The sequence below is a fragment of the Saimiri boliviensis genome, chromosome 14 (genome assembly GCF_048565385.1).
Source record: "Saimiri boliviensis isolate mSaiBol1 chromosome 14, mSaiBol1.pri, whole genome shotgun sequence".
In the NCBI taxonomy this organism is placed as follows: Eukaryota; Metazoa; Chordata; class Mammalia; order Primates; family Cebidae; genus Saimiri; species Saimiri boliviensis.
Window position 1 is genome coordinate 12,119,291 of NC_133462.1, and position 25,922 is coordinate 12,145,212.

The window sequence follows — 25,922 nt, forward strand, 5'->3', positions numbered from 1 at the left end:
GGACTGGATAATGCGGTTGTGGGAGACCCGGGCTCTAAGGGCGGAGCTAAGGGCCTGGGGCCGCACACAGAGTGGTGGGGAAGGTTAGGGAGGGACTAACAGATCGCGGTGGGGAGGGATTTAAATTCCGAGGGCGGAGCTAATCCTATAAGAGGGTCCTGTCCAGAGCTCTATAAAGCCTTGGACGTTCAGGGGGCGGTGCTAATGATTCTGTGGGCAAGAATAAAACTTTTAGCTCCCGCAAGATGCTGGGGGTGGGGCTAAGATCCTGGGGGTGGGCCTAGATGTAATAAACAAGAACTCCCTGGGCGGGTTTGGGGCTGTAAGGTCGGTCTCTGTTCTTAAGGAGGAGGCTTTTGGAAAATCCAGTGAAAGACTGAAGAGGTTTTGGGGATAGATAGCGGGGTGTCTTCCTCCATCCCATCCTCCTCCCGGACCTCGGGGCTGCGCTTCAGGCTGAAAGCAGGAAAGGCCCTGCCCCTTCCAATCCTTCTGCATCCCTATTGGTGGAGGGCCCTGCGCGACAGACTCTCATTGGTTCTGAACAGGCGAGAAGGGGGTCTAGAGAGAATACACTCAGGTTGTGGGCGGGACCAGACGGTACCTAGGGGGATCTGGGCGCAGCCAATCCTGGCCCGAGAATTGTGTTGAGGGGCTTGGTAGGGGGTGTCCCGACCCCCCTTTCTGGGCATCCTGGGGGATGACCCCAGCGCCAGGCTCGGCGCCGGCCGCCTGATGCCAGGCGAGCTGAGCTGGGGATGCTGGAACGAAGGGCGTTGCTATGGCAACGGGAGGCAGGGCCTGGAGGGGGGGACCGGGCCCGGGCTGGGGCCGGGGGGGCCGGCGGTGGCTGTGGTGGGGCGATGGCGGAGCGCGGCCCGGCCTTCTGCGGCCTGTACGACACGTCCTCGCTGCTGCAATACTGCAACGGTGAGACCCCTCCTCAGTTCCGACCTTGGCCCCGCCCAAGGCTGGACCCGTCTCTTCTTGCCCCAGCCTCCTCCTTCCAAGTCCCCATCCTCCTTCCTTGCTGAAGCTCCCCCTTTTCTCTCCCTCAGCAGGATCCTGACCCAAGAGCAAGCTCCCTGGTCCCCAAAACCCATATCCCAGCCCCCCATCCACTTGGATCCTCCCCTGCTCCGGAAGCAAGAGGAGAGGAGAGAAGCGGGCAGAACCCGAGGGAACCCGGGATTGGAAGGGGGAACGGCCTGGGGGTCGATTGAGCCTGGAACTCTGCCCTGTCTCTCTCCCCTCAAGCTTCTAGAACCCTCCCCTGTCTCCATAGCAGGGGGACAGACAGAGGGGGTTGGGGTGGATTTGGTGTTGAGTTGAGGGCAAGGTGTAGGACCGGATAGGGACGGCCAGAGGGCTTTGCCTCCATGATGCCCCCTAAATCCTCTGGCCCTGGCCCTCCCACGCATTAGAACCATCCCTTCTCCCTAGACAAATGGGTGTGATACCAGAAGGGCCACTATGGGTGTCAGGCTTAGGTGAGGGGCGATGGGAAGGAAAAGTGGGAATCGAGGCCTGGTCTCTGGGAAAAAGGGCTGAGGGGGGTGGGGGATGGTCAGGAGGGAGCAGAGGACTTGAGTCACGGGGGTGGGGACGGTGGAGGTGCTGCGGTTGGCAGGATGGGCTGGCCGAGGTTCTAACAGTGCAACTGGCCACTCTGGGTGGGGCGGAAGGGTCAAGATGCAAGCACCTCTATTTAACTCAGTTTGGAGGTTCAGTCCTCTGGGCGCATAGCCTAGTGCCAGGGACCACTGGAATTGGCAGAGGACCCAGAAGGGTCATTTTGTCCTCCTCTGTCCCTCTAGGAGCCAGGATGACAGGGTGCCCATGCCTGGGTGGCGTATGGGTTCTTCCATGTAACAAGTAACGTCACCTCTCTGGGCTTCAGCGCTCTTCCTCCTCCACTACTCCTAAAATGGATGATGCTACTACAACTACTAGAGTTGCCAAAAGCATTAGGTATCATAAAAATAGTTAATTCTATTCTGGATTTATCGAGCATAAACATGAGCCAGGAACGTGCTAAGTGTTTTGCGTGAGCAGTGCCTGGCACATGCAAGCTCACAGTAACAGATGCCATTTTTCTGGTCGTATTGATTAATGGCAGGTAGGATGAGGGTGAGCCCCAGGAGGTGATGGGGTCCCCCTGCCTCCACCTACTGGCTGGGTGATCTCTGGCGTGTCTCTGCACACTCCCACTAGCCTCCTTCCTTAGTTGCCCGTCTGCAAAACGTGATACCAACAAGACTCCTAGAGGTTCCCCCTGTTAAGAGTTCTGAGTCCTGACGGTTCTAAGTCCTTCTGACTTCAGGAGGCCCCCACCTCCCTCTGCAGGTCCAAGCACCGGACCTGGGAGGCGCTGAGTGGGGGGCAGGGCGGGCAAACCTCGGCAGGCGATTGGGCCGCGGGGGGAGAGAGGGAGGAGCGGCGGCTCCTCTGCAGAGCCTAGAGGGCCGGCCGGGCGGCCTATGGACGCGGGATGGCAGGTGCGAGCTCCACGCCCTGTCCCTGTCTAACCTACCACTTTTACTTCCTCCGGGCTGGGAACCAGGGCCTCCTTGGTTGTGGTCAGCAATGAGTCTGGGTATGAGTGTTCTGGGTGTCGGGGAGGAGGGAGAGGAGCCACTTGGGTCTCCGCCCCTCCCACTTTGGGAAAAGGAGCAGGGTTGGGGGGGGCCACTCGGAGAGTCATTTTGGCTGCACCCATCGGCTACAGAGCCAAAGCTGGGGCGCAGGGTACAGAAGCAAAATAAAGAAGGGGGACGGAAAAGAGGAATTCCTGCTGGGGAAGAGTTGGGGTGTCATCCCTCTGCATCTCCCTCGGGTCTCCTGGGTCTGCGACGCGCTGCCTGCAACCCCCAAGTCGGCCGCCAGGGGCCGCCGAAGCTCTGTCCTTGCAGCTGGCTCTAGGGTCGAACCCCAGGGTGAGGAGAGGAGGGGAAGTGGGGAGGCTCGGCTTGACCTTTCGGCTTGGAAAGTCTTAGAAGCAGTGAAGGGACGTTGGTATTCATAACAGAATCTTCGTCTGAGGATGTTGGGGAGCAGTTCTAGAACTTCAGCGTCGTTAGGAGTAGGCTGGTGTCATTTTGCAAATGCTCATATCATTCATAGATACTTACGACGTCTTAGTCATAGACTCTTAAAGCCAGAACGAGAGTCTCCAGGGGTCAAAGAATCTTAGAAAATAAGAGGGAAGGGACTCCCCCAAGGTCACACTGCCAGCGCGCTGCGGCACAGAGGAGTGTGGGGACGGCTTGGAGAGCGGTGGGGATTTCCATCCTCCTTCAGAGCCCTCTTCCGTGGCCCATCTCCAAGTGTCCCGGCCCCAGGTGGCAAGACAGGAAAGGGGCGTGGCTGGTCCCCCGCTTAGACCCAGGAAGCGGGGAGGGACCCCTTGGGCACTGGCACTCCTGGGTGGCCCTGCAGCCGGCACTCCCCCGCCTTCCAGATGACAATTTGTCGGGCACGAGCGGTATGGAAGTGGACGACCGCGTGTCGGCGCTGGAGCAGCGGCTGCAGTTACAGGAAGACGAGCTGGCGGTCCTAAAGGCGGCGCTGGCGGATGCTCTGCGTCGCCTGCGGGCGTGCGAAGAACAGGGAGCCGCGCTCCGCGCGCGGGGCACCCCCAAGGGCCGGGCGCCTCCGCGCTTAGGCACCACTGCCTCGGGTATCCCCGTTAGACTGGAGGGGTGGGATGGGAGGACCGGGGCCTGGAGCTCATACTCACCCTCTTCTGTCCCCTAACCCCATCCCTCCAGTGTGTCAGCTTTTGAAAGGCCTTCCCACCAGGACGCCTCTTAATGGCTCGGGACCCCCGCGGCGCGTGGGCGGCTATGCCACGTCCCCATCCTCTCCCAAGAAGGAGGCGACCTCCGGGCGCAGGTAAGGCACAAGGCCGGGATCCCTTGCCTCTTCCAAGACCTCGTGGGAGACAGAGGTGGTTCATTTGCTGGAGCTCCAGCAGCCGAGGGTGCAGGGAGGATCTCGCCCGCCCACGGCACTCGCCTGCTGGCCTCGAAGACTCTGCCCCCCACTGTGTGCTCTCTTTCGCAGTGGCCGCCGCTACTTGTCACCAGAGCGCCTGGCCTCGGTGCGCCGCGAGGACCCCCGCAGTCGCACCACATCCTCCAGCAGCAACTGTAGCGCCAAAAAGGAAGGGTAAGGACGTCAAGCCGCAGAGGGCAGGGCCAGGACCACAGCTAGGGAGGAAATGGTTGAGAAATGTAGTCATGCCCCAGGCCACGAGGTCGTAACCTAGAGTAGGACCAGCTAGTTCAAACGGAGGGACCAATCTTGAGGCGGCACGGTCACTGGAAGGTCTGGGAGGGCGGAGTCAATATTGAGGGGCGTGGCCAGAGTTTTTAGGAGCGGGACAGTGTGGACGGTCAGGTGGTCTACCGGGTGAGCTAGGGAGGAAGTCAGGGAGTACCCACACCTCCCGGGGGAGCTTGGCTTATGGGCGTGGTTATTAAGGTAAAGGAGACTCCCCGTTGAGTTTCAGGGATGACGTCAAGGCAGCAGTCACAGAGTTTCCGCAGGGAAGGAGGGAGTCTGAGGAATTTAAGGGTGCTGCCAGAGTGTTCGCCTGGGCGAAATCAAAACCTGGGGTAGAGGGTAACAAAGGCTGAGACCAGGTGGGGGCATGCCAGATTCCAGAAGCCTTGACATCAAAATCAGGGGGCAATGCTTGGTGGAAATAGGCGTGGTTTAAAGGTGTAAAGGGGCGTGGTCAAGTGCCAAGAGGTGGAGCCAACTTGGAGGCCTGGAAGGTACTCAACTAAGGAATACGTGAAAATGGACATCATCTTGGCCGGGCACGGTGGCTCACGCCTGTAATCCCAGCACTTTGGGAGGCTGAGGCGGGCAGATCACGAGGTCAGGAGTTCAAGATCAGCCTGGCCAATATGATGTAATCCCGTCTCTACTAAAAATACAAAAATTTACCCTGGCGTGGTAGCCAGCACCTGTAGTCCCAGCCACTCAGGAGCTGAGGCAGGAGAATCGCTTGAACCTGGGAGGCGGAGTTTGCAGTGAGCCAAGATCGCACCACTGCACTCCCGCCTGGGCAACAGAGGGAGACTCTTGTCTAAAAAGAAAGAAAGAAAGGAATAAAAGAAAGAAAGAAAGAAAATGGACGTGATCAGAATGCCTGGTGGGCCAGAGGAGAAGAGTTGAGGAGAGGCAGCAGTCAATTATCAAGAGATGGAATCAACTCAGGGACTGGGTTTAGAAGGGAGGAGGTAGTTGAAATCAGAATGACAGGTGTGGTCAACTCCAGAGGCGGGGTCAGACTGAAGATCTGGACAGAGTCAAAACGTAAGGCTGTAATTCTAGCAGTTTGGGAGGCGGAGGTGGGAGCATCGCTTGAACCCAGGAGTTCAAGACCAGCCTGGGCAACATAGCGAGACATCGACTTTACTAAAAATGAAAATAAATTAGCTGGGTGTGGTGGTGCATGCTTGTAGTCCCAGCTACTTGGGAGGCTGTGGCAGGAGGATCGCTCCAGCCTAGGAAATTCGAGGCTTCAATGAGCCATGATTGTGCCATTACACTCCAGCCTGGTCGACAGAGCAAAACCCTGTATCAAAACAAAGCAAAACAAAACAAAAAACACCCTAAGCCTGGAGTTATGATGCAGTGGGCGTGGTCAGGGCTAGGAGGCCATGCAAAGGCAAGACCAAGGTCAAAAGCTGCACATTTCAACCCTGCTGAAACAATAGCAAACAAATACAGCGTTATGTATATTCCAGGCACTTTCCAATAATTAACCAGTTTCATCCTTGCAACCACCCCCGGGAGGCATGTGTACTCTTATTTTTATTTTCGTTTGTTTGTTTATCTATTTTGAGACTGAGTCTCACTCTTGTCGCCCAGGCTGGAGTGCAATGGGACAATCTCAGCTCACTGCAACTTCCGCCTCCCGAGTTCGAACGATTCTCCTGCCTCAGCCTCCCAAGTAGCTGAGATTACAGGCGCCAGCCACCAAGCCTGGCTAATTTTTATATTTTTAGTAGAGACGGGGTTTCACCACGTTGGCCAGGCCGGTCTCGAACTCCTGACCTCAGGTGATCCACCCGCCTCGGCCTCCCAAAGTGCTGGGATTACAGGCGTGAGCCACTGCGACCCGCCGGATACTCTTATTTATCCCCATTTTATTTTTATTTTTTATTTTTTAAGACGGAGTTTCGCTCTTGTTACCCAGGCTGGAGTGCAATGGCGCGATCTCGGCTCACCGCAACCTCCGCCTCCTGGGTTCAGGCAATTCTCCTGCCTCAGCATCCTGAGTAGCTGGGATTACAGGCACGCACCACCATGCCCAGCTGATTTTTTGTATTTGTAGTAGAGACAGGGTTTCACCATGTCGACCAGGATGGTCTCGAACTCTTGACCTCGTGATCCACCCGCCTCGGCCTCCCAAAGTGCTGGGATTACAGGCTTGAGCCCCCGCGCCCGGCTATCCCCATTTTAAAAATGAGGAAACCGAGGCAGAGGTTGGACGACCCGTGTACACTGCTAGGAATTGTCAGAACTGGGGTTTGAACTGAAGCAGACGCGCTCCCGAGTCCATGTTCTCAACCACTCTCCCCCACCCACCCTGAAAGAGCCCGGGATCGGGACTCCACAGCCCGGGGTGTGTGACCCGGTGGGACCCTCCCGCTCCAGGGGCGGCCGCGGAGGGCGGGGCAGGGCGCGGCTGCACGGGCGCCTCCCAGGGCCGGAAGCGGCAGAGCCGGTCCCGGCTCCACCCCCGGCCCAGAAGCTCCGCCAGCCGCCGCCATGAGTAGCTTTGGAGCTGGGTGAGACCTTTCGCAGACCCCGCTCCCATCTCCTTTCCGCGCTCCCGGGCCTTAGATCCCAGGTCTTCCCCGTCCCCTGGGGTCCAGGCCGGCGTGGGGACACGCCCCTTCCTTTCAACTCTCCCCGCTTCTCCTGCTGCTTGACGTTTAAACGGGGTGCTGGGGAACTGCGGGTGGGGGGCTTTGGGAGCACCGTGCTGAATAGGAGGGAAGGGTCCTCCTTGGTGACTCCCTTCTTCCAGGATCGCGTCCTTGCCACTTCGTGCTGTGTGATCTTTGGCGATCACTGCCTCTCTGGGCCTGTGTCTTAGGCTCTGCAAGATCAACCGAGCAAAGCACACGGCCTGCAGAGAGGCAGCGCTCTGCCCCTTACTCGGCCCCGGTTTTCATCGGAGACCTCCGGGGAGCGGTGGCGTGGAGGAATGGTTTCTCCCCTTTCTGACCTGACTGCTAAGACCTTTTCTTTTTCTTTCTCTTTTCCTGACAGCAAAACCAAAGAAGTTATCTTCAGCGTGGGTGAGTAGGGAGATGGGGAAGGGCTTGGTGGAAGCTTGCTTGATGGGATGACAGGCCAGAGCCAGAGGTCAGGAGACCTGGCTACTGGGCCTTTGCCTTTCTGGCCTCAGTTTCCCTACCTTAAAAAAAAAAAAAAAAAAAAAAGAGGGCCGGGCGCGGTGGCTCAAGCCTGTAATCCCAGCACTTTGGGAGGCCGAGGCGGGTGGATCACGAGGTCGAGAGATCGAGACCATCCTGGTCAACATGGTGAAACCCCGTCTCTACTAAAAAACACAAAAAAGTAGCTGGGCATGGTGGCGCTTGCCTGTAATCCCAGCTACTCAGGAGGCTGAGGTAGGAGAATTGCCTGAACCCAGGAGGCGGAGGTTGCAGTGAGCCGAGATCGCGCCATTGCACTCCAGCCTGGGTAACAAGAGCGAAACTCCGTCTCAAAAAAAAAAAAAAAAAAAAAAAAAAAAAAAAAAAAAAAAGACCAGAAGAGGAGAGGGAATAGGGATGGGGCTGGTATCAGTGCCTGACCCCTGGGGGTGTCTTGGCAGAGGATGGCTCCGTGAAAATGTTCCTGAGGGGCCGCCCTGTGCCCATGCTGATCCCAGATGAGCTGGCACCCACCTACAGCCTGGACACACGCTCGGAGCTGCCTTCCCGCCGGCTCAAGCTGGACTGGGTGTATCCTTTTGCTGGAATCTTCTCCATGCTCCCATCCCCTCAGGAGGAAATAGAAAGGTAGTTAAGGCAGCTCAGGTCTGTAATCCCAGCACTTTGGGAGGCAGAGATGGGAGGATGGCTTGAGGCCAGTTCGAGACCCGCCTGGGCAACACAGTGAGACCTTGTCTCTATAAAAAATTTTTAAAAAATTAGCTGGGCGCCGGGCGCGGTGGCTCAAGCCTGTAATCCCAGCACTTTGGGAGGCCGAGGCGGGTGGATCACGAGGTCAAGAGATCGAGACCATCCTGGTCAACATGGTGAAACCCCGTCTCTACTAAAAATACTAAAAAAATTAGCTGGGCATGGTGGCGCGTGCCTGTAATCCCAGCTACTCAGGAGGCTGAGGCAGGAGAATTGCCTGAACCCAGGAGGCGGAGGTTGCGGTGAGCCGAGATCGCGCCATTGCACTCCAGCCTGGGTAACAAGAGCGAAACTCCATCTCAAAAAAAAAAAAAAAAAAAAAAAAAAAATTAGCTGGTCACGGTGGCATGTACCTGTGGTCCCAGCTACTCAGTATGCTGAGGCAGGAGGATTGCTTGAGCCCAGGAGGTCAAGGCTGAAGCAAGCCATGGTTGAGCCACTACACTCCAGCCTGGGTGCGGGGGTGACAGAGCAAGACCCGGTCTCAAAACAACAGCAACACACACACACACACACACACACACACACACACACGAGACAGGTTGCGTGCAGTGGCTAACACCTGTAGTCCCAGCACTTTGGGAGGCCAAGGTGGGCAGATCACCTGAGGTCAAGAGTTCAAGACCAGCCTGGCCAACATGGTGAAACCTTGTCTCTACTAAAAATACAAAAATTAGTTGGGTATGGTGATGTGTGCCTGTGATCTCAGGTACTCAGGAGGCTGAGGCAGGAGAATCACTTCAACCTGGGAAGCGGAGGTTGCAGTGAATCAAGATTGTGCCACTGCACTCCAGCCTGGGCAAGAGAGAGACTCCATCTCAAAACAAACAACAGGCTGGGCGAAGTGGCTCACAGTTGTAATCCCAGCACTTCGGGAGGCCGAGGCAGGCGAATCATGAGGTCAGGAGTTCAAGATCAGCCTGGCCAACATGATGAAACCCCGTCTCTACTAAAAATACAAAAATTAGCTGGTGGCTCGTGCCTGTAATCCCAGTTACTTGGGAGGCTGAGGCAGGAGAATCGCTTTAACTGGGACCCGGGAGGCAGAGGTTGCAGTGAGCTGAGATTGTGCCACTGCACTCCAGCCTGGGCTACAGAGCAAGACTCCATCTCAAAAAAAAAAAAACAGCCGGGCGCGGTGGCTCAAGCCTGTAATCCCAGCACTTTGGGAGGCCGAGGCGGGTGGATCACGAGGTCGAGAGATCGAGACCATCCTGGTCAACATGGTGAAACCCCGTCTCTACTAAAAATACAAAAAATTAGCTGGGCATGGTGGCGCGTGCCTGTAATCCCAGCTACTCAGGAGGCTGAGGCAGGAGAATTGCCTGAACCCAGGAGGCGGAGGTTGCGGTGAGCCGAGATCGCGCCATTGCACTCCAGCCTGGGTAACGAGAGCGAAACTCCGTCTCGAGAAAAAAAAAAAAAAAAAAAAAAAAAAAACACACAGACAACAAAAGGAGGAGGTAGATGCTCTCCTGGGGTGGGACTTCAGCAGAAGGGGGAATGATCTGGGTGGGATTTCCCAGGCTGCTGTGGCTGAGAGGTCAGGAAAACTGTGCATGGTTCAGGAGCGAGCAGAGGAAATGAGATTAGTTGAAATGACCTTTAATGATTCATTCACGGGAATGTTTACTGAGCGCCTCCCTGAGACAGTCTCCTGCGTGTGAGCTGTGTTCCTGGAGCTCACTTTCTGAAGGAGGGGAGACAGATGAGAGCCCAGGAGCTGGGGATTCAATCAACAAGGTGACTTCAGTTAGGAAGAAATGCTGGAGAGACTGAAACCTAAGGTCAGATGAGGGAAGTCACTGGGTTTCCCTGAGGAGGGGACATTTGAGCTGAGAATTGTGCAATTAGGAGACCATTCCAGACAGAAGTCACAGCTGTGTGGCTGGAGTGGGATTGGTGCATTTGAGAAACAATGAGTTAGGAATGGTATTTGTTGTTTTTTTTTAATAACTAGTGGCCTCCAAGAGCTCTCTGAGGCCTACAGTTTGAAAATTATTACACCCCCTTTCCAGATAAGGAAACTGAGGCTGTATATAGGAGACAAGAATCTTTATCCTGGGACCCAAACTTTTTCCTAAAAGCCTATTGAGCTCGCAGTCCACACCCCAGGATCCCAGCCCCTGTCTGTTCCTCTTGGGGCCTTGGCTTTCTCTTTGGAGGCATCAGGGTGGTTGGTGAAATGGCCTGGCCTTCTAGGAGCCCACAGCCTTCTCGAGGCAGCTAGAAGTGTCCCCTGGAATCTGTTTCAAATATCCTGCCAGTAGGGCTTGATAAGCAAATGATGAGAGGTGGCTGAGACTGCAGAAGTTAGTGTGGACCTCAGATTGCTCCTGTCTGCAGTGACTGCAGGGCAGAGCAGTTTCCATGGGTCCAGGATATATGTATATTAACAATCATTCAGATCTTTTTCCTGTTTGTTTGTTTGTTTGAGACAGAGTCTCGCTCTGTCACCAGGCTGGAGTGCAGTGGTGTGATCTCGGCAGCTCACTGCAACCTCTGACTCCTGGGTTCAAATGACTCTGCTGCCTCAGCCTCCCGAGTAGCTGAGATTACAGATGCATGCCACCACGCCCAGCTAGTTTTTGTATTTTTAGTAGAGACAGGGTTTCACCATGTTGGACAGGATAGTTTTTATCTGACCTCGTGATCCGCCTGCCTTGGCCTCCCAAAGTACGGGGATTACAGGTAGTGCCTGGGCTCTTATTTTTTATTTTATTTTATTTTGAGACACCCAGGCTGGAGTGCAGTGGTACAATCTTGGCTCACTGCAGCCTCCACCTCCTGCGTTCAAGTCATTCTCCTGCCTCAGCCATCAGAGTAGCTGAGATTACAGGCATGTGCCACCATGCCTGGCTAATTTTGTGTGTGTGTGTGTGTGTGTTTAGCAGAGATTGGCCAGGCTGGTCTCGAACTCCTGACCTCAAGTGATCCATCTGCCTTGGCCTCCCAAAGTACTGAGATTACAGGTATCAGCCACTGTGCTCAGCTCATTCAGATATTTTCTGAACATCTGGGACAGAGGGCTGGGGACCCAGTGCTGACCATGACAGTATCTGCCTGCCCTCCTGGTGCATACAGTCTAGCATGGGAACAGGCTCGTTGAGAGTGACAACCCAGAGTGTGCAAGGCTGGGGTAGGGAATCCACAGGGATGGGGCTGACCCAGCCTGGGGTCATGGAGGGCTTCCTGGAGGAGATATAGAAATGAAAAAAAAACAGCCTCCCAGCCACCATGGAATTCACAGTCTTATTGGGGTAGATGAGTAGTTAACAACCAACCAGATAGCCGTTAGCCTGGGCAACAAAGCAAGATCCCATCTCTTTTTTTTTTTTTTTTTTTTTTAATAAAGAGGGGGTTTCACCATGTTGGTCAGGCTGGTCTTGAACTCCCGACCTCAGGTGATCCACCTGCCTTGGCCTCCAAAGTGCTTGGATTACAGGCGTGAGCCACTACGTCCAGCCGCAAGATCCCATCTCTACAAAAAATTTTTTTTAAAAATTAGCCAGGCAGTCTGGGCAGGGTGGCTCATGCCTGTAATCCAAGCACTTTGGAGGCCAAGACAAGTGGATTGCTGGAGCCCAGGAGTTTGAGACCAGCCTGGGGATCATGACGACACTGCATCTCTACCAATAAATACAAAAAATTAGCTGGGCATGGTGGTGCGTGCCTGTAGTCCCAGCTTTGAGAAGCCGAGGCAGGAGGATCACTTGAGCCCAGGAGATTGAGGCTGCAGTGAGCTATGAGTGCAGCACTGCACCCTGGCTTGGGCGGCTGTTCCCCACCACCACCACTATCTTCTTTTTTTTCTTTTATTTATTTGTTTTTTTTTTTTTTTTTTTTTTGAGACGGAGTTTCGCTCTTGTTACCCAGGCTGGAGTGCAATGGCGCGATCTCGGCTCACCGCAACCTCCGCCTCCTGGGTTCAGGCAATTCTCCTGCCTCAGCCTCCGGAGTAGCTGGGATTACAGGCACGCGCCACCATGCCCAGCTAATTTTTTGCACCTTTAGTAGAGACAGGGTTTCACCATGTTGACCAGGATGGTCTCGATCTCTTGACCTCATAATCCACCCGTCTCGGCCTCCCAAAGTGCTGGGATTACAGGCTTGAGCCACCGCGCCCGGCTATTTATTTGTTTATTGGAGGCAGGGTCTCGTTCTGTCACCCAGGCTGAAGTGCAGTGATGTGATCACAGCTCACTGCAGCTTCCACCTCCCAAAGACTCAAGCGATCCTTCCACCTCAGCTGGAAAAGCATGCACCAACATGCCCGGCTAAATATTTTTTTGAGATGGAGTCTCTCTCTGTGGCCGTGGGGTTTCGCTGTGTTGCCCAGGATGGTCTCAAACTCTTGGCTACAAGCGATCCATGCACCTTGGCTTCCTAAAGTGCTGGGATTACAGCTGTGAGCCACTGTGCCCGGCCTATTCTGTCATTTATAAGGACACTTGTCATCGGATTTAGAGGCCACTACCGTAATCCAGGATGATCTCATCTTGAGATCTATAATTATATCTGTAAAGACCCATTTTCTAAGGTCACATTTGCAAATTGTGGGGATTAAGGAACAGACGTAGGCCAGGTGTGGTGGCTCACACCTGTAATAACAGCATTTTGGGAGGTCAAGGCAGGCAGATCACCTGAGGTCAGGAGCGGGAGACCAGCCTGACCAATGTGGAGAACCCCCATCTCTACTAAAAATACAAAATTAGCTGGGTGTGGTGGTGCATGCCTGTAGTCCCAGCTACTCGAGAGGCTGAGGCAGGAGAATTGCTTGAACCCGGTAGGCGGAGGTTGCGGTGAGCTGAGATCGAACCATTGCACTCCAGCCTGGGCAATAAGAGCGAAACTCCATCTCACAAAAACAGAAACAGACATATTGGGTTTTTTTGGAGTGGGAGGGGACCATCAGCCCACTACAGGGGTGAGAGTGGAAACAGAAAAGCCTCATTCCAATGACATTGTTGAGCCTGGTCCTCAGCCGGTGTGTGTGATGCAACACATTCCTTGGCGTGTAATCTCAGCACTTTGAGAGGCTGAGGCAGGAGGATCACTTGAAGTCAAGAGTTTGAGACCAGCCTAGCCAACATGGTGAAACCCCATCTCTATTAAAAATAAAAAATTACCCTGGCATGGTGGTGTGTGCCTATAGTCCCAACTACTTAGGAGGCTGAGACAGGAAAATTGCTTGAACCCGGGAGGCGGAGGTTGCGGTGAGCCGGGATCACACCACTGCACTCCAGCCTGGGTGACAGACTCCATCTCAAAAACAAAACCACATTCCTTAACCAGCCCCTGGGTGGCTCCAGCTATGGCTACCGTGGCCGAGACTGCCGGGCCAACCTTTATTTGCTGCCCACCGGGGAGATAGTGTACTTTGTGGCTTCCGTGGCCGTGCTATACAGCGTGGAGGAGCAGAGGCAGCGACACTACCTGGGCCACAACGATGACATCAAATGGTGAGGCGTGGGAGGGAGGGAGGGAGGGGACGGGAGGTGGGAGGGGAGGGAGGGGACGGGAGGGAGTTGTTTGGGGAAGGGGGGAGCTCCAGCCTATTTCCACATCCTTGTCCCCTGGGGTTTGGGGGCGGGGCCAAGCCTTTGCTCCCCCTCCAAAGCCACCAGCTGCCCTCAGGCTGAATTCAGTGGGAAAAAGTGAATTGAGTATCAGTGTTTTAGTATTTCAGATGTTTTAGTTGGGTGTGGTGGTGAGCCCCTATGGTCCCAGCTACTCAGGAGGCTGAGGCAAGGGGGTGACTTGAACCCAGGAGGTCGAGGCTGCAGTGAGCTGTCAGTGAGCCACTGCACTCCAGCCTGGGTCAAAAAGCAAGCCCTGTCTCAAAAAAACATTCAGATGGTGAATTCACTCAATACCTAGATCTTTCTCTTTTGAAAATCCCGGCATCGAGGTGGCTCACACCTGTAAAACCAGCATTTTGGGAGGCCAAGGCGGAAGGATCACTGAAGAGTTGGAGGCTGCAGTGATCTGTGATCCTGTCATAGCACTGTAGCCTGGGGGACAAGAGAGACCCCATCTGTGGTTTTTTTGTTGTGTTGTGTTGTGTTGTATTGTGTTTTGTTTTGTTTCTTTGAGAACTGGTCTCACTCTGTTGCCCAGGCTGGAGTGCAGTGGAATGATCTCGACTCATTGCAACCTCTGCCTCCTGGGTTCAAGTGATTCTCCTGCCTCAGGCTCCCAAGTAGCTGGAACTACAGATGCCCCACCACCACGCCCAGCTAATTTTAGTATTTTTTTCTTTTCTTTCTTTCTTTTTTTTTTTTTTTATACACTGTCAATCTCAGGATAATAATTTTAATATTTTTAGTAGAGACAGGGTTTCACCATGTTGGCCAGGCTGGTCTCAAACTTCTGACCTCAGGTGATCCTCCCACCTTGGCCTCCCAAAATGCTGGAGACCTTGTTTCTTAAAATCAAAAAAACAAAAAACAAAAACAAAACCAAAAACAGAACAGGTACTCCAGACAATTCAAGGTGGATGGAGCAGGGTAGGGTCAGCCTGGTTAAATCTGTGTGCTCTCCTGGCCACTATTTGAGGTATAGACCTTCGTCCTGCTGGCATTTGAGTTAGAGATCCCAGGCCTGAGTTGTGCTTCTGAGCCAGCATACCCGGAGGGCATCCGATTGCTGCTATTGATGGACTAAATACATGTTTATTGACTAACCTCAACCAGCCAATTTGTGGAACGAATCAAGAACTAGGCAGCGAATGAATGAATAACTAGGCAGTGTGACTGGCTGGCTTCAGGAGGGGTCCTGGGTCGCTGGGAGCCTCCTTTCTCCTACTGAGTCCTGGTCCCTCTGTCCCTTCTTTCTGCAGCTTGGCCATCCACCCGGATATGGTCACCATCGCCACGGGACAGGTGGCGGGCACCACTAAGGAAGGGAAGGTAACAGAAGGGAGGCGGAACGCAGAAAAGAGTGCAGGACGCAGTTGTGGGGGACAAGCCGCTGGCCCTCCCAGGTAACAAGGCTCTCATCCCTGCAGCCACTGCCACCCCACGTGCGCATCTGGGACTCAGTTTCCCTCTCCACTCTCCACGTGCTGGGCCTGGGAGTGTTTGACAGAGCTGTGTGCTGTGTGGGGTTCTCCAAATCTGTAAGTCCTTCGCCCATCCTAACCCCTCCCCCTCGCCCCTAAAAGGAGGGCAAGTGCCCAGACCTTTTCAGCCGCCCCTTGGGTTGAGGCCACATCCATACTGTGATGTCACAGAGACAGGCCACGCCTCCAGCACAATCCCCAGCCCTCTGGGCTGCAAGAAAGACCTTGTGATCTGAGACCTGCCTGGTTATCTATTATGAGAGGGACCCTCTAGCTGGAGTTTCCGATTTGCCCCAGACTCTCCGTGTTCTCTCTTCCCCCGACCCTGGAGACGGGGTTTCCCTCTTGCCCAAGCTGGAGTGCAGTGGCGCAGTCTTGGCTCACTGTACTCTCTGCCTCCTGGGTTCAAGTGATTCTTCTGTCTCAGACTCCGGAGCTGCTGGGACTACAGGCAGGCGCCACCACACCCGGCTAATTTTTTTTTTTTTTTTTTTTTTTTTTTTGAGAGATGGGGTTTCACCTTGTTCACTAGGCTGGTCTCAAACTCCTGACTTCAAGTGATCCTCCCACCTCACCTTTCCAAAGTGCTGGGATTACAGGCATAAGCCACCATGCCCAGCCAAAATGTGATTTTTTTTTCTTTTAAAAAAAAAGCCCACAATCGCCGGGCGCAGTGGCTCAAGCCTGCAATCTCAGCACTTTGGGAGGCCGAGGCAGGTGGATCACGAGGTCGAGAGATCAAGACCATCCAGGCCAACATGGTGAGACCCCATCTCTACTAAAAATACAAAAAATTAGCTGGGCATGGTGGCGCGTACCTGTAATCCCAGCTACTCAGGAGGCTGAGGCAGGAGAATTGCCTGAACCCAGGAGGCGGAGGTTGCGGTGAGCCAAGATCGTGCCATTGCACTCCAGCCTGGGTAACAAGAGGGAAACTCCGTCTCAAAAAAAAAAAAAAAAAAAAGCCCACAATCACACACTTGGATATTGTGCTGCTGTCATATTGCTCTCCAAATTCCTAAAGGCTTACTCTTGCTTTCTGTACTTATCTCTGCATGGACATGCCAAAACCTGCCTGCAAATGGGCCGGGAGCAGCTGGGCCCTAGGCACTGGGTTTAAAATGCCTGAGAGGGCTGGTATGGCTCGATGGCTCACACCTGTAATCCCAGCACTTTGGGAGGCCGAGGTGGGTGGATCACAAGGTCAGGAGATCGAGAACATCCAGGGCAACATGGTGAAACCCGTCTCTACTAAAAATACGAAAATTAGCTGGGCGTGGTGGTGCAAGCCTGTAGTCCCAGCTACTTGGGAGTCTGAGGCAGGAAAATCGCTTGAACCTGGGAGGCGGAGGTTGCAGTGAACCAAGATCCCACCACTGTACTCTAGCCTGGGCAATAGAGTAAGACTCAGTCTCAGAAACAAACAAACAAAAACCCAACATGATACCAACTTTGTTAATTGCAGAATTTCAGGTAACGTCAGACATTCTATATGTAAATTCAAATGAGATGATGTCAGCAGGAATTCCTGGCTTTGGAGAAACAATAGCTGAGGGCAAATGAGATGAGTTTCTTACGGATGAGTCATTTCAAGACCTAGTATAAAAACCATTTCAGATGTCTTTACAGCTTCTAATGGAGGGTATGTTTAATGTATTTCCTGCTACATAATCAGGGCATTTGAAAGTGTTTTTTTTTTGAGATGGAGGCTCACTCTGTCGCTAGGCTGGGGTGCAGTGGTATGATCTCAGCTCACTGCAACCTCCTCCTCCCGGGTTCAAGCAATTCTCCTGTCTCAGCCTCCCAAGTAGCTGGGATTACAGGCGTGTGCCACGATGCCTGGCTAATTTTTATATTTTTAGTAGAGACAGGGTTTCACCATGTTAGTCAGGATAGTCTTGATCTCCTGACCTTGTGATCCACCCACCTCGGCCTCCCAAAGTGCTGGGATTTTAGGCATAAGCCACTGTGCCCTGCCTTTTTTTTTTTTTTTTAATACTTAATTTAAAAAATTTTTTTAAGAAACAGGGTCTCCCTATATTGCTCAGGCTGGCCTCAAACTGCTGGGCTCAAGCAATCCTCCCATCTAGGCCTCCCAAAGTGCTATGATGACAGGCATGAGCCACTGTGCCCAGCCTGAAAGCCTCACAACAGGACTGTGTGGCCAATGCCCTTGTGGGCATGGGGGGAGGATGGGCCCTGACTCCCTTTGCCTCTGTGCCCTTCCTCTCTCCTCTGTAGAATGGGGGCAACCTGCTGTGTGCCGTGGACGAATCCAATGATCACATGCTCTCTGTGTGGGACTGGGCCAAGGAGACCAAGGTGGTGGATGTCAAGGTGAGGCGACTTTCTCATCCCCTCCCCCTGGGGTTCTACTGTGAGGCTTGCCCAATCTCGGTGGTTAGGAATCTGCAACGAGACCCGTGTTTAAACCCTGGCTTTACTACTGCAGGCTATGTAACTCTGAGCATGCAGCTTGCCCTGTCAGAGCCTGGGTGGCCTCATCTCTAATATGGAGCTGATAGACTGGGCAAGGCTCGCACCTGTAATCCCAGCACTTTGGGAGGCCAGCATAAGAGGATTGCTTGCTTGAGCTTGGAAGTTTGAGATCAGCAGCCTGGGCAACATGAGACCTATCTCTACTAAAAAAAATAATAATAATAAAATAAAATAAAATAAAATTGGCTGGGTGCGGTATGCACCTGTAGTCCCAACTACTTGGGAGGCTGAGGTAGGAGGATCAGTTGAGCCTGGTGGTTGAGGCTGCAGTGAGCTATGATTACACCATTGCACTCCAGCCTGGGCAAGAAAGTGAGACCCTGTCTCAAAAAAAAAAAAAACACTAAATAGATAAAATAAATCGGGGATAATGCTAGCATCTTCCTCGTAGGGCCCTGGTGAGGAAGTGGGGTTATGGGTCAGGGTCGACCAGGCGCAACAGATGGCTGGGTTTGAGGTGGCTGCTGACTCTGCATTCCTTCGGTGTCTCGATGTGCCTCTCTGGGAGGTGGCCTATCTTATGGATGAGCCATAGTGAGGGGAAGAGATGCTTGCCTAAGGTTGCACACCTGTCCTGAGCTGGGGGCAGGAAACCTGGTGTTTTATTTATTTTTATTTTTTGAGACGGAGTTTTGCTTTTATTACCCAGGCTGGAGTGCAGTGGCACGATCTTGGCTCACTGCAACCTCCACCTCCCAGGTTCAAGCAATTTTCCTGCCTCAGCCTCCTGAGTAGCTGAGACTACAGGTGCACGCCCCCATGCCTGGCTAATTTTTCTATTTTTAGTAGAGATAGGGTTTCACCATGTTGGTCAGGCTGGTTTCGAACTCTTGACCTCAGGTGGTCCACCTGCCTTGGCCTCCCAAAGTGCTGGGGTTATAGGCATGAGCCACTCTGCCTGGCGGTAACCTGGGTTTTGGATTAAGACTCAATGTTTGGGGAAAGAGAAATGGTGGAGAGGCTGGGCTCTGGAATTAGGTCTAGGTGAGCTGGGTTCCAGACACAACTCTTGCCTAGCTGTGTGGCCTTGGGCAAATGCTTTACCCACTCTGAGCCTCACTTTTTAACCTCACAATGTGCTGTGAGGATTAAAAGAACTAATGGTTAGGTACAGCACGGTGGCTCACGTCTGTAATCCCAGCACTTTGGAAGGTTGAGGCAGGCAGATCACAAGGTCAGGAGTTCAAGACCAGCCTGGCCAACATGGTGAAACCCCATCTCTACTAAAGATATAGAAAATTAGCCAGGCATGGTGGCATACACCTGTAGTGCCAGCTACGCCAGAGGCTGAGGCAGGAGAATCACTTGAACCCAGGAGGCGGAGGTTGCAGTGAGCCGAGATCCTACCACTGCACTCCAGCCTGGGCGACAGAGCAAGACTTCATCTCGAAAAGAAAAAAAAGGAAAAGTTCAGGTGTGCAGTGCACAACTCAGACAGCCATATAGGGCAGCCTGTGTGGGGTGGGTATAGCAGCCTTAGGGACTTTCAGGTTCTCATTCAGAATCTTCCCCACCCCCCAAAGTGCTCCAACGAGGCTGTATTGGTAGCCACCTTCCATCCCACGGACCCCACTGTGCTTATCACCTGCGGGAAATCTCACATCTACTTCTGGACCTTGGAAGGGGGCAGCTTGAGCAAGAGGCAGGGCCTCTTTGAGGTGAGTGCTGGAGGCTTGGGGGACAGGCTGGCCCTGAGAGAGGCACTCCGGGACGGGCAGGGAGGTAGCAAGATCCTCCAGAGGGTGGGAGGGGCTTGGGATGACGGAGATGCTGAGATGTTGCCTGCCAGGGCCTCAGTTTCTTTCTCCGTGCCATGGTGATGATCCACCTTAACCCTCGAGTTATGAGGGAGGCCAGGCACTGTGAGGTGTGAGGATCACTTGAGATCACAGCTGCAGCGAGCCTTGATTGAATGATCACTCCAGCCTGGGTGATAGAGCGAGACCCTGTTTCAGAAAAAAAAAAAAAAAGTTGTTAGAATTCAAAGGGATGAAGAATATAGTAGCTCCTAGCAGATAGTAAGTGCTCCATAAATGGATACTGTGGCAAGGTGGCTCTCGCCTGTAATCCCAGCATATTGGGAGGCCAAGGTGGGAGGATCACCTGAGCCCAGGAGTTCAAGACCAGCCTGGGCAACACGGTAAGACCTCATATCTACAAAAAATACAAAAATTAGCTGGGCATGGTGGTATGCATGCACCTGTAATCCCAGCTATCTGGGAGGCTGAGAAGGGAGGATCAGTTGAGCCCGGGAAGTTGATGCTGCAATGAGCCGTGATGGCCACTGCACCCCAGCCTGGGTGACAGAGTGAGACCCTGTCTCCCCCCCAACAAAGAAAACTGCTGGTTCTCTGATAATAATATTGCAGTTGTCAATATTAGAGATAATCAGAGAACTCAGAGGCTGCCTGGCTGAGAGAGCCACAAGCTGAGACAGACGAACTGAGTGGGAAGCAGAGGGCAAAAAGACCCACGGTCTCCTTCCATAGGGTTCATTGCCTTTGGTGGAGATGGGAGTTCCACTCCAAAAGGGAAGCCCAGAGAACGCTGGGCATGGAGGGACATGAAACAGACACTGAGAAGGTGGAGCGAGGCAGGGAAGGGGACGCAGAGAGAAGCTGAAGATGAAGAGGGAGAAGGAGCGACACAATGAATGAGGGGCCAGCTGGAGGGCAGAAGTCAGGGGAACCAGGCCGAGCGTGGTGGCTGACGCCTGCAATCGCAGCACTTTGGGAGGCCGAGGCGGGCGGATCATGAGATCAGGAGATCGAGACCATCCTGGCCAACATGGTGAAACCCCGACTCTACTAAAAAAAATACCAAATTTAGCCGGGTGTGGTGGTGGGCACCTGTAATCCCAGCTACTGGGGAAGCTGAGGCAGGAGAATTGCTTGAACCTGGGAGGCAGAGGTTGCAGTGAGCCGAGATCGTGCCACTACACTCCAGCCTGGATGACAGGTGAGGCTGTGTCTCAAAAAAAAGAGTCAGGGGGAGCAGAGAGAGGGCAGGAAGTGGGCCCAGGGGTAGGAATGCAAGATAGTTGTGGTCAGAACCTCTAGGCCACCTGAGCACTGCAGGCTGGATGGAGGCAGGTGGGAGAAGGGATTACTCCACGCAGGGCCTTACACCCAAACGCATAGAGGGGATTCCCTGGCACAGTCCTGGGTGACAGATGACCTCTGGGAGGCCACCTGCTTCAGTGACGCTCTGACGCCTTCCTTTTCCTCCCCCACCTTAGAAACATGAGAAACCGAAGTATGTGCTGTGTGTGACCTTTTTGGAAGGTGGCGACGTGGTCACAGGGGACTCTGGAGGAAACCTCTATGTTTGGGGCAAAGGTCAGTGTTTGGTCCCCAATCCAGTCTTCCCAAACGCTCCTGGCTCTGCCTCCCTTCGTGGAACGCTGCTTGTGTGGAATGAATGTAAAGAGATGAAATCCTTACCTGTCCAATTCCAGCACCTCCTCAAAGCTCAGCTCAAATACCCCATCTCCATGAAATCTTTACTGACTCCCCCCGGCCCTGCCCTCTGGAAATCCCATGTTAGGGATAGAGTCCAGATTATAAATCAATGAGTTAGCTCAGTTGTGGTTAGCTGGTGAATGGATGGCTGGGTGGATGGAAGGAAGAACGGATGGGTAGAATGGATATGTGGACAGATGCTCTGTTCCAGCGTGTGGATCAATAAATGAGTGAATGAAGGAATGAATGAAGGTGTCATCCCAGGAAACGGATGGAAGAATAAGTAAATGAATGTGTCATCCTCCTTAAAGGGAAAGTGACTAGGTAAAGGAACAAATGAGTGTTTGTCACCACTAATGGCCAGCTACGTTAGTGAATAGAGTTTGTCTCAGGCAATGGATCTATACAGCAATGAGTGAATGAGTGAGTGAATGAATGAATGTTTCAGCCAATGGATTGATGTGTTATGAAAAACAGATTGTTCCAAGAAGTTGATCAGTGATTGAATGAATCAATGACTTGATTTTGGCTGGGCGCGGTGGCTCATGCTTGTAGTCCCAGCACTTTAGGAGGCCAAGGCCAGGAGATCACAAGGTCAAGAGATTGAGACCATCTTGGCCAACATGATGAAACCCCAACTCTACTAAAGATACAAAAATTAGCTGGGCATGGTGGCGCATGCCTGTAGTGCCAGCTACTTGGGAGGTTGAGGCAGGAGAATCACTTAATCCTGGAGGCTGAGGTTGCAATAAGCTGAGGTGGCATCACTGCACTCCAACCTGGCGACAGAGCGAGATTCCATTTGAAAAAAAATAATAAGTAAATAAATTACTTGATTGTTTTAGCCAATAGTTGAAGAAATGCTTGTTCTAACCAATGGATGAGTTGTGGTTTTTTTTTTTTTTTGAGACAGAGTTTCGTTCTTGTTACCCGGGCTGGAGTGCAATGGCGCGATCTCGGCTCACCGCAACCTCCACCTCCTGGGTTCAGGCAATTCTCCTGCCTCAGCCTCCTGAGTAGCTGGGATTACAGGCACGTGCCACCATGCCCAGCTAATTTTTTGTATTTTTAGTAGAGACAGGGTTTCACCATATTGACCAGGATGGTCTCGATCTCTCAACCTCGTGATCCACCCGCCTCGGCCTCCCAAAGTGCTGGGATTACAGGCTTGAGCCACCACGCCCGGCCTGGATGAGTTTTTAAATTAATGGGTAGTACTTAGGGAGGTGGAGGCAGGAAGATTGCTTGAGCCCAGGAGTTCTAGACCAGCCTAGGCAACATAGTGAGACCCCATATCTACAGAAAATTTAAAAAATAGCAGGCCGGGCTTGGTGGCTTACACTTGTAATCCTAACACTTTGGGAGGCCGAGGCAGGAGGATCACCTGAGGTCAGGAGTTTGAGACTAGTCTGGCCAAGATAGCGAAACCCCATCTCTACTAAAAACACAAAATTAGCCAAGTGTGGTGGTGAGTCCCTGTAATCCCAGCTACTCAGGAGACTGAGGCATGAGAATTACTTGAACAGGGAGGTGGAAGTTGCAATGAGCCAAGATAGTGCCACTGCACTCCAGCCTGAGCAACAGAGCAAGATTCTGTCTAAAAAATAAAAAATAAAAATAACCAGGGGTAATGGCATGCACCTGTGATCCCAGCTACTTAGGAGACTGAGGTCAGAGGGTAGCATAGGATGTCAAGGCTGCAGTGAGCCGTGACCACGTGCTGCACTCCAGCCTGGGCGACAGCACGGGACCCTGTCTCAGAAGAAAAAGGAAAAACCAAAGGGCTGAGGAAGGAAGGGACCCAGCACACAGCTGAGCAAGGCAGAGTGAGGGCATTTGCCCCCAAGGCCCCTCCCTGCCCTTTCCATACCATCTGCCCCACAGCACATAGGTGTGTTGGAGAGAGGCATGAACCAGGTGTCACTCTGTAACTTTGGGTAAAGCCTTTTCAAACTCTCTGGGCCTCAGATAAGTGAATGAGACACAGGGATTATCTCTAAGCTTCAGTTCTGCTGGCCTTTGGGAGCCCAACTCTTGTACCCCAGGGCAGGGCTGTGTAGTGGGAGGGGACTTGGTTTGGGAGTCGGGAGGGCGTAGTAGGTTCAGGTCCCAGCGAGATAGTGTGCTCTCTATGCGGCCTTGGGAACATCACATCCCTTTGAGACACAGTTGACTCGTCTGTAAAATGGGTATAATATCACCACCTCCTGACAGGGCTGTTGTGAGCTTTCCTTGAGATCGGGCAGGTGAGAATAAATTCTGAATAATTGGTGGCAGTGTATCTTTCCCAGACTAAACTCCCTGGGCCAGGGACTGAATCTGATTCCTTTCCACATCGCCAGGCCCACCACCGGGCCGTCCTGCAGGGCCTCAAGGTGTTGGATGGGTGGGTGGGTGGAAAGATGTACATGTCTGGTGTAAAGAGGGCCCGGCTTGGGCCAAGGGCAGTGGCTCACGCCTATAATCCCAGGACTTTAGGGGCCCAGGTGGGAGGATCACTTGAGGGCAGGAGTTTGAGACTAGCCTGGCCAACATGGTGAAACGCTGTCTCTACTAAAATTACAAAAATTAAGGCCAGGGGTGGTGGCTCACACCTGTAATCCCAGCACTTTGGGAGGCCGAGTTAGGTGGATCGCTTGCAGTCAGGAGTTCGAGACCAGCCTGGCCAACATGGTGAAACCCCGTCTCTACTAGAAACATAAAATTAGCTGTCATGGTAGCAGGTGCTTGTAATCCCAGCTACTCAGGAGGCTGAGGCAGGAGAATCGCTTGAACCCAGGAGGCAGAGGTTGAAGTAAGCCGAGATAGCACCACTGCACTCTAGCCTGGGTGAGGGAGACAGACTCAGTTCTCAAAAAAAAAAAAAAAAAACAAAAAGGAAGGTGAAAAGGTGACTGTGAATGGATGGACGTAGGCTTGAGATAGACTTGAGAGTTCAAGATGCATTCCGGGGTCAGCACAGGGGTGGCCTTTCCATGCTGACCCTGCTCCTGGCCACCCCACAGGCGGGAACCGTATCACACAGGCGGTGCTGGGCGCCCACGATGGCGGCGTGTTTGGGCTCTGCGCCCTGCGGGACGGGACGCTGGTGTCTGGAGGGGGCCGCGATCGGCGGGTGGTCCTCTGGGGTTCTGACTACAGCAAGCTGCAGGAAGTGGAGGTGAGGAGGGGCAGTGGGTTCAGATCGGGGTGGAGAGGTCCCCCCGACCCCCCTAGGGCTCCCAACACTAGACCCTCCTCCCCCCAGCATGTCACCCCGCGCCCCCCCCTACCATGTGCATCCTTCTCATCTCCCGTCTTATCTGCCCACCCAGGTCCCCGAGGACTTTGGCCCGGTGCGCACCGTGGCAGAGGGCCATGGAGACACGCTGTACGTGGGGACCACCCGCAATTCCATCCTGCAGGGCTCCATCCACACGGGCTTCTCGCTGCTGGTCCAGGTGCGCCTCTCCCCCGCAGCCTCCCCTCTTCCTAGCTCTTTCCCTTGTCGCCCCTGCATCATCCACTCCTCCCCACTCCCAGTTCTCACCTCCCTGCTCTGTCCCTTCTCTCTGACCTGGCCCTGACCCAGGACCCCTTCCCATGATCTAGCAACCAAGAGTTTAACTGCAAGCACAGCAAAGGGACCCCTGGCCCCTGCTCCAACTGTGCTGCCTCGGGCCACGCTGACTGAGGGTGGCATCCTTCAGGCTGGTGAGTGTCCCTACAGGTTGTCCCGCGGCTGCAGACAACCTGGTCACACACCTCTCCAGTCTCCAGCTCCACGGATTTGGGAAGGCCCTGCTGGATTCTGCCTGCATTTCTTCTCGCAGCTCAAATGCCTGCTCCTCCCTCCCTGGCCTCCTCCCTCCCTTCCTTATCCCTGGCCCAGTTAAAGAACTCACCTACCGGGAAGCACTATATTTATACATTTATCTTTATCTTTTTTTTTTTTTTTTTTTTTGAGACAGAGTCTTGCTCTGCCACCCAGGCTGGAGCACAGTGGTGCAATCTCAGCTCACTGCAACCTCTACCTCCCAGGTTCAAGTGATTCTCCTTCCTTAGCCTCCCAAGTAGCTGGACCTATAGGCGTGCACCACCATGCTCGGCTAACTTTTCTATTTTTGGTAGAAATGGGTTTCACCATGCTGGCCAGGCTGCTCTTGAGCTCCTGACCTCAAGTGATCCACCTGCCTTGGCCTCACAAAGGGCTGAGATTACAGACATGAGCCGTGCCCGGACTTTCTTTTCTTTTTCTTTCTTTTTTTTGAGACAGCGTTTTCTCTGTCACCAGGGCTGGAATGCAGTGGCTCAATCTCAGCTCACTGCAACCTCTGCCTCCTGGGTTCAAGTGATTCTCCTGACCTCAGGTCATCTCCCCACCTCGGTCTCCCAAAATGCTGGGGTTATAGGTGTGAGCCACTGCACCCAGCCCATAGTATTATGCTGGTTATTATAGTTATTAATTGTAATATTAACATTACTTTGGGAGGCCAACGCAGGCAGATCACTTGATGTCAGGAGTTTGAGACTAGCCTGGGCGAAGTGGCAAAAACCCATCTGTACAAAAAATACAAAACATTAGCTGGGCATGGTGATGCGTGCCTGTAATCCCAGTTACTCAAGAAGCTGAGGCAGGAGAATTGCTTGAACCTGGTAGGCGGAGGCTACAGTGAGCTGAGATCCCACCACTGCCCTCCAGCCTGGGTGACAGAGTAACGCTCTATCTCAAGAAAAATTGTTATA

General features: G+C 53.3%; 1 protein-coding gene across 5 annotated transcripts in view; it reads left to right on the top strand.

Annotated features, from left to right (window-relative positions):
- Positions 1-573: 573 nt before the first annotated feature.
- Positions 574-25,922, top strand: part of EML2 (EMAP like 2) — a 38,882-nt gene continuing 13,533 nt past the window's right edge. The window contains exons 1-14 of one of the 5 annotated variants that reach the window (XM_010350963.3): positions 574-930; positions 3,461-3,679; positions 3,771-3,894; positions 4,066-4,170; positions 7,297-7,325; positions 7,865-7,994; positions 13,487-13,636; positions 15,016-15,085; positions 15,184-15,294; positions 17,479-17,574; positions 19,260-19,394; positions 20,975-21,074; positions 24,203-24,357; positions 24,512-24,637. In XM_010350963.3, the coding sequence (XP_010349265.1) occupies positions 759-930; positions 3,461-3,679; positions 3,771-3,894; positions 4,066-4,170; positions 7,297-7,325; positions 7,865-7,994; positions 13,487-13,636; positions 15,016-15,085; positions 15,184-15,294; positions 17,479-17,574; positions 19,260-19,394; positions 20,975-21,074; positions 24,203-24,357; positions 24,512-24,637 (1,722 nt within the window). In that variant the 5' untranslated portion in view covers positions 574-758. Of the gene's footprint in view, positions 931-1,723; positions 1,972-2,447; positions 2,597-3,460; positions 3,680-3,770; positions 3,895-4,065; positions 4,171-6,733; positions 6,810-7,296; positions 7,326-7,864; positions 7,995-13,486; positions 13,637-15,015; positions 15,086-15,183; positions 15,295-17,478; positions 17,575-19,259; positions 19,395-20,974; positions 21,075-24,202; positions 24,358-24,511; positions 24,638-25,922 lie in introns of those variants that run through there. The other 4 variants (XM_074386174.1, XM_039466464.2, XM_010350964.3 and 1 more) reach the window with 4 other exon arrangements.